This window comes from Epinephelus moara, chromosome 10 (assembly GCF_006386435.1).
Source record: "Epinephelus moara isolate mb chromosome 10, YSFRI_EMoa_1.0, whole genome shotgun sequence".
In the NCBI taxonomy this organism is placed as follows: Eukaryota; Metazoa; Chordata; class Actinopteri; order Perciformes; family Serranidae; genus Epinephelus; species Epinephelus moara.
The window spans coordinates 4126112-4133836 of NC_065515.1; the positions used below are offsets into that span (position 1 = coordinate 4126112).

The 7725-nt window shown below is 39.5% G+C and overlaps 1 protein-coding gene across 2 annotated transcripts; it reads left to right on the top strand.

Moving 5' to 3' along the window:
* The first annotated feature begins 1092 nt into the window (after positions 1-1092).
* On the top strand, positions 1093-6986 carry si:ch211-121a2.4 (transmembrane protein 205). Of its 2 annotated transcripts, none has more exons than XM_050054688.1 (4): positions 1093-1865; positions 2669-2872; positions 4314-4477; positions 4563-6986. In XM_050054688.1, the coding sequence occupies exons 2-4, from the start codon at positions 2773-2775 to the stop codon at positions 4863-4865; spliced, it is 567 nt and encodes a 188-aa protein (XP_049910645.1). In that variant the 5' UTR covers positions 1093-1865; positions 2669-2772; the 3' UTR covers positions 4866-6986. The 2 variants fall into 2 exon arrangements, with proteins under 2 accessions (XP_049910645.1, XP_049910646.1); XM_050054689.1 differs by lacking the exon at positions 1093-1865 and adding an exon at positions 1904-2518.
* Positions 6987-7725: the final 739 nt, after the last annotated feature.

Consider the following 7725-nt stretch of genomic DNA (forward strand, 5'->3'; position numbering starts at 1 on the left):
AACTCTGAATCCATCGCAATGGTTCAGCATATTTACTTATATATAAACGGAAGTTGGAAACGGAAATTCGTCTCCTCAAACCGGAATGCCAAAAAATCGGGGGTCTGCCCCCAGAGGCTGTATCGCCATCTGCCGGAAGTCAGACGCCGAATACAGCCTATGGGTTCCAAGAATGTTATAAAGCTAATAGTATGATATTCCACAAAAAAATGTCAGAGTATCACATGTCATAAAAAATGTCAGAGTATCACGTCATAAAAAAATGTCAGAGTATCACGTCATAAAAATATCAGAGTATCACATGTCATAAAAAATGTCAGAGTGTCACATGTCATAAAAATATCAGAGTATCACATGTCATAAAAAAGTCAGAGTATCACATGTCATAAAAATATCAGTATCACATGTCAAAAATGTCAGAGTATCACATGTCATAAAAAAGTCAGAGTATCACATGTCATAAAAATATCAGAGTATCACATGTCATAAAAAAGTCAGAGTATCACATGTCATAAAAATGTCAGAGTATCACATGTCATAAAAAATGTCAGAGTATCACGTCATAAAAAAGTCAGAGTATCACATGTCATAAAAATATCAGTATCACATGTCATAAAAAATGTCAGAGTATCACATGTCATAAAAAATTCAGAGTATCACATGTCATAAAAATATCAGAGTATCACATGTCTTAAAAATATCAGTATCACATGTCATAAAAAATGTCAGAGTATCATGTCATAAAAAATGTCAGAGTATCACGTCATAAAAATATCAGAGTATCACATGTCATAAAAAGTCAGAGTATCACATGTCATAAAAATGTCAGAGTATCACATGTCATAAAAATGTCAGAGTATCACGTCATAAAAATATCAGAGTATCACATGTCATAAAAAATCTCAGAGTATCACATGTCATAAAAAAGTCAGAGTATCACATGTCATAAAAAATGTCAGAGTATCACGTCATAAAAAATGTCAGAGTATCACGTCATAAAAATGTCAGAGTATCACATGTCATAAAAAAATGTCAGAGTATCACGTCATAAAAATGTCAGAGTATCAAATGTCATAAAAAATGTCAGAGTATCACATGTCAAAAAATGTCAGAGTATCACATCATTAAAAAGTGATAATATAGTATGTAGTCATAAAATATTGACATATAGTATGTCATTAAAGTTTAGTTTAGTTAGTTAGTTTTAGTTTATTTACTTTATTAATCCCCCTGAGGGGAAATTCAATGTTTTCACTCTTGCTTGTCAATTACACACAGGTCTGAAAGACACACACATGCACAAACAGCCGTTGGTCCGGACGGGGACTCGAACAGGCGACCCTCCAGTTCCCAACCCAAGTCCCTATGGACGGAGCTACTGCCGCCTCATAGTAACTCATAGTAAAGTACATCACAAACATGTCATAGTATAGTAGCCGTTTATAATGCACCTCTAACATAGGATTGATGTATAATAAGTTTTGCTGTCTGGCTCCTAACCTCCGCCCACCCCCTCCAGGCCGGGTCACAGAGGGCGTCTTTAAAAATGGCCCCTGAGTGTTAAACAGTTGCGCACGGCCCTGCTCCCCTGAGCTGCTCTATCTTCTGTCTCATCTGAGCAGCAGCTTTCAATCAAAGACTATTGTGTGTAACTACAGACTGAAGGGAGGTTTCGTCTGGAGGCTTTCTGAGAACCTGTTGTTGGAGCTGTCGGTTTTTACCAAGAGCACTTTCACTGTGACACTCGAGGTTCCGCCTCCTTCTTCTTCTTCGACTCGAGATAGCGCAGCTACTGTCAGCAGTCAAGTTAACTGTCAGAGCCGAAGACTTCTTCTACAAGCTGTCAGGAGTAGTTAGTAACGCAGGTAGGGCTGTACTCAGACTTTATATTATTTAAATTAAAGTGTTGGCTAACTCTGTGTTTCCTCTGAAGATTATAAAGATGACGGCTGCTGACTTTAAGGACAGTGAACTGTAACCACAGTAGTTATCTAAGTGCAGCTAACGTTAAAACTTAAGCTAACGCTAGCTGCTACTCGGTTGTAATTTCATCTTCAGCTAAACGGTGGTATTAAAACTACAGTTAGCAAACAACAGCTGGTTTACGAAGTAGTTTGTTTGGTGAAAGGTGACTTTGAAGATTCGCAACAGCCTCGTTAGTCATTAACGTTAGCAGCTGCTGGAGTTAAATAATTAGGCACTCTTTGTTTTTAGCCTGCAGACTTGAGTTTTAGCTCCTCAGCAGATTAGCGCGTTTGAGTGATTGCATGTGCACACCTGTAGTTTTGTTTTCCTCTCGGGCTGACAGGAGTGCACTCAGTGGGTAAGGTCAAAACAGCAACCCAGTGATCTTGGCAACAATACGGAAGTTTCATTTAGGGTACAGTGTGGCCTGCACTGTTTTCACCACTTACAAACACAACACAAACCTGAAGGTTGTGTTGTGTATTTAAGAAGCTGGATCGAGCTGTCGCTGCCCTCATAACAATAGGAGTTACGTCATAGTTCTTATCTAAAGGTGTGGATGAGTATATTTACTCTGTCTGCCTATCAGCAAGTCACTGAGGCTAAACACACCAGGTTACCTCATTTCAGTTTTTACCCAGTTTACTTAGAACATGCTGCATGTTGTCACATCATAGTGATGTGGTTTTGATTATGTTTGCAGAGGCTCCGGAGCGTGCCGTCCAGACAAGCAAAAGAAAGCATCTTTGGCTTTTTGGAGATTACAGTGGAGACCAGACTGGAGAGGAGAGAGGCTGAGGAGGAAGCATGTCCACTGATGAGGAGCCCACGTTCACAGTCAAGCTGCTGCAGCTGCTGCTGCTCTCCACGTACTGGGGAATGCAGATTTGGGTCACCTTCATTTCAAGTCAGTACCCTGCACATAGACACACACACTGTGGAAATGTACACAGAAACACAAGTGAGGGATGTCGTGCTCCGTGCACAGTTCAGTAATGACTGCTATAGGATCACAGTGTGTATTCAGTACATCCTGTATTTACATCCCTCAACTCATGATTGGATCGTGCAGAATGCTTTCGTTGTGCCAAGTGTGTGAGCAGGATTTCAGTGACACACCTTTGAGTTGTCTCCAACCAGTTTTTTCATGGTCGCCTTCGTGCCGACATCCAGATCCAGACTTGCTTTTGTTGTAGCTCAGGCACCAAATATCCAAGATCTACATGCGATCCAAACTGAACTTCAGGCACTCTTGTGGAGCAGGAACAAATGGACTTGAATTAAGTTTTTTTTTTTTTTTTTTTTTTTTTTTAAAAAAAGGTCTTTATTCCAAAAACATGGCTGCTTACATCAAAACACTGACCAGTTTCCACTCGAAGGACTTCATCAGGGTGCAAAAAAAATGTAATGTAAATGTAAGCATCCATGTTTTTTGAATAAAGGCTTTTTAACTTAATTCAAGTGCATTTGTTCCTGCTCCAATGAGTGCCTTAATTTCTGTTGTTTGTGCTGACCATTTTCTTCAAGAGCATCTGTGTTTTTTTTTCATGTGAAAAAGACAGTCCATGAGCGCACCACTACATCATTCTCCAGTTATATTCTTAACTAAAAAATGTCCTCTTGACCCTCCAGTAGGGCTGCAACTAATGATTATATTCAGGGTTGATTATTTTCTTTATTAATCATTCAGTTGTTTGGTCTGTTAAGTGTCAGAAAATGTTTGAAAATGTTGATGTTTCCCAAAGCTCAAGATGACGTCCTCAGCTGCCTTGTTTTATCCACAACCCAAACATATTCAGTATACTGTTATACAGGAGTAAAGAAACCAGAAAATATTAACATTTAAGAAGCTGGAATAAGAGAATTTGAAACAGATAAATCAATTTTACTTAGCAGTTAATTAAATAGTTGACGACTACTTGACTAATCGTTGCAGCTCTAACCCTCAGTACATTCCAACACCTGTGCATCCTGCTAATATTTAACCACAAAGTCTATGTGTTGTCATGTTTGATGACTGTGGTGAACCATTGTGGCTGTGTTCATGCAAACACGGTTGTTTTAACAGTCCACTTAAAACCATAGAGCAGAGGAGTACGGTAGAGCTCGCATCAAGCATTTGGATTCATGTATGTGTCTGAAATTGCAGCGGAAACCCTGATACAGTGTGATTAATTAAGTCATAAATATTAAAGATGGAAAACTACTTCTTAACTTGATTAATTTTACTTCAACTATGTCGTAATGCAGGTAGAGGTCATCAGATTATTTCAGCGCATGTTAAAGTCGTCATCGTTAGACATGGATATTTTATGCAGTGTTAACGAGTTGTTCTGCTCTCGGCACAGGCTTTGTGATGGACAACCACCTGAACAGACACACTTATGGGTTTATCCAGAGTCGTCTCGTCCCGTTCTACCTCCACCTGGGTTCAGCTTGTGCTTTCTTTAACCTCACTATCTACGCTGTGTATCATCCCAGCGACCTGCTGGACGACAGAGAAGCCTTCCAGGTGTGTTGTTCATTCCACATCATCACACTGCATAAAACCCATCGTAGAATATTACTTCAATCTCTGACTCTACTCTCCCCACCAGATCTTCATCTTCTTTGTGTCGGTGACGGTTGCGGCTGTGAACGCTCAGTGGTTTGGCCAAATGACGTCAGAGATCATGGCAGATATGCACCTTATCGAGCAGGCGTGCGGATTGGGTCAGGACATCGGCCTGTCGTCCAACCGTGAAGCTTATGCCAAGCTGTGTGAGACGGATGTCAAATACAGACACCTGAGCGGTCGTCTGTGGCTGTACAGACTGCTGTCCTCGCTCTGTAACCTCTGCTGCATATGCTGCAACTTCTACAGTCTGTGCTACATGGCTGAGAACCTCGGTACACTTTAAAGTGACACTTTGCAGCTGGACTGTTTCCCCCTCCCCCTCTTTCATCACTCTTATAAATCTAAATTCATTTTTGTATCAAAGCATAAGTTATATATTTAATACCTGAAGTCTCTCTCTCTATCTGCCTTATTAGTTGTGAGATACAAAAGTCAGGTAAGCCTCGCTGTTCTTGGGGAATAATGAAAGGATACAGCTTCCATGCCTCGACTTTGGCCCTTCTGTTTTATTTGTTTTTAGACAATCAGCGTCACTAAAGCTACATTTCTCTCCTGAAGGTCGGAGGGAGATAAATCTGTTCCTGCAATGACTAATGTCTCACCTTTCACCTAGTGTGGCTGAGGCAGGCGGCGGCCTTTATTATTTACTTTTACAATTACGATACGGTACCTTTCAGGAACCTAAATATAAGGGATGTTTTTTAAAAATAAAACTTGCAGTACCAGAAACTCCATAGCTGAAATTAGCTCACTGCGTTGCACCTTATTATATGTAAGCTAAAGAAAGGTGTCTTTATTAAACAGCTTTATGAACTGCTTCCATGCTGCTTAGTCCTGCTCTTCCTGTTTGGGTGCAGTTTGAATACTTTGTTCTCAGTCCAGTGACACAGGTTTGTCCGGCTTAGGTTTATGTTAACCTTAGAGCACCTGTGAGGTAAAGTGAGAAGCTGTGCTATCTTAAGCTGACCTGGCTGCTGGTATGAAAAAGACGTGTTCAGGAATTTTTACTATGTGGTATACAGTACTGTTTGTAGCCCATCCTAAACACACTTGGACCAGTGGTTTGTTCATTTGTACATTGCAGTTAGACATTATTGGAGTACATGCAGAGCTCCAGCTTGTTGCCTTGTAAAGGAGCAAAGACCGTTAAGATTTGTTGTTGCACAGCAGGTTGATCTAGTTGTGAGTAGAAAGGATGTTATGATAGAAAGTGTTAAGACTTAGTGAGATGATGTGGGTCAATAAGACACATAATAGTAGCACAGACTAACTCATTTTTCAGTCTTGTAAAATAACTTCTGTGCAAGTACTAACTCAGAATGAAAACCTTTCGTGGAGCTTCATATATAAAGACCTGAATGATATCTCTGCACTCAACACTTTCATTACTCATCCCATGTGATCTCCACGTATGTCGTTAACTTGCAGTGTGCCTCAACTGAAAATTACGTCAGATCAATATATAAATTGGTGAAGGAATTTAAAGATTTGCAAAGCTGTCGGGGCTTTAGCTGAAATTATTCAGGTGTGTTTTGCTTTGTTCTCTAACACCTCCATGTGCCATATGTGTCCAAACGTTACTGAGCTGTGGGGAAATGATGCAGCCATGACCAGAGCTGAAGCCAAATGAGTTAAGTTGTAATTGCACTAGAGTTGTGATCCTGCAGTAAACTTCTCAGGTGTCAGAGCTTTAATTTTCAGTTTGAATGTCTCTGCATTCTTTGTTTTGTGTGCAGAAAGGATCTGCGGTCACATCGCTAACAAGCCCCTCAGTGCTCCTTTTTGTAACTGCTTAGGTGAAACTCTTCTAACGATGTATTTCCTCCTCTTCCTGTTTTTCTAGTCTGTGTTTGTGTTGGCCTGTAACACGCCACGTTTTAGGTAAAACACGCCATCACAAACAACACTAATGTGATCAGAGCAGAGGCAGCAGATCCTGAAACCTCTCTCTGAAACATTTTCTTTTTCTTTTTTTGTTTTGTTTGGTTCGACTGGACTGATGAAGGTGCTTATCATGTGCCCATAACTTGCAAAGACAATGCAATATTACCTAGTTTTAAACTGAACATATTATATTTTGTGTCTGTTGCCTGTTAGCTCAGCCTCTTTACATTAATATAAAATCTCAATTCAAATCATTTGACAGTTTTGTGAATAAATGCAAAAGCTGTATTTGTTTGCTTTTTACCACTTTACACTAATTTGTGTATTTATACCAGTTTATTGATATGAGATGATGGGTTGTAAGTGTAGTGTGGACTGTGTTATACTGAATGTGAGTTGCCTGAAGGCCAGTGAGGTCAGAGGTCATGAGCTATTAGTAGTGGTTGGTAGTGGGAATGTATCATAAATTATGTTGACATGTATGGTCTGGTTTTTTTGTATTAAAACATGTTCTCTCAGTTTTGTGCTTCAACTTATCCTTGTTTATATTTAGATTAATTTGTAGTATTTGTCAGGGTGTCTGCAGGTCCTTAAAATTACTTAAAATAAATTTATAAACATGAGGCCTTGAGTAATTCAGTAGTCTTACGTTTGAATTTGTGATGTCCTAATTGTCACAAATATTTGGACTAATTTATTTACCCATCTTTTAAAGCTTTTCTGTGTGAAAGTCTTTAAGTACTGTCTTTCTACTTACTTGCACCTACCTGTTTGCAAATGTAATGTTACTCAACCATATACCAACATCAAACCTACCTCTGCATTGGACCACATATATACTACTAACCTGCAATGACTGAAAAACACTAGAACTACCGCAAACCAGTCAAGCTGCACTTACATGCCTGTGAACACATGGATGCTTCACACACACTGATTCAGTATCTGACCAAATGTTCCCCCTCTGAGATGTGATGTTGAGGAATGGCCAGAAAGTATTACGATGTCACGGTGATGTTGACCTTTGACATCTTGGGTGTAACATGTCATTACTTTATCATTATATCCTGTTAGATATTTGTGTGAAATTTTGTCATAATTAGTGGATGAATTCTTGAGTTATGGCTTTTGGGAGGTCGCAGTGAGGTCGCAATTGACTACCAAAATCTTTCAGTTCATCGCTGAGGCTAAGTGAATGTTTGTGCCAAATTTAAAACAATTCCTTCGAGATATTCTTGAGATATCGTGTTCACAAGAAC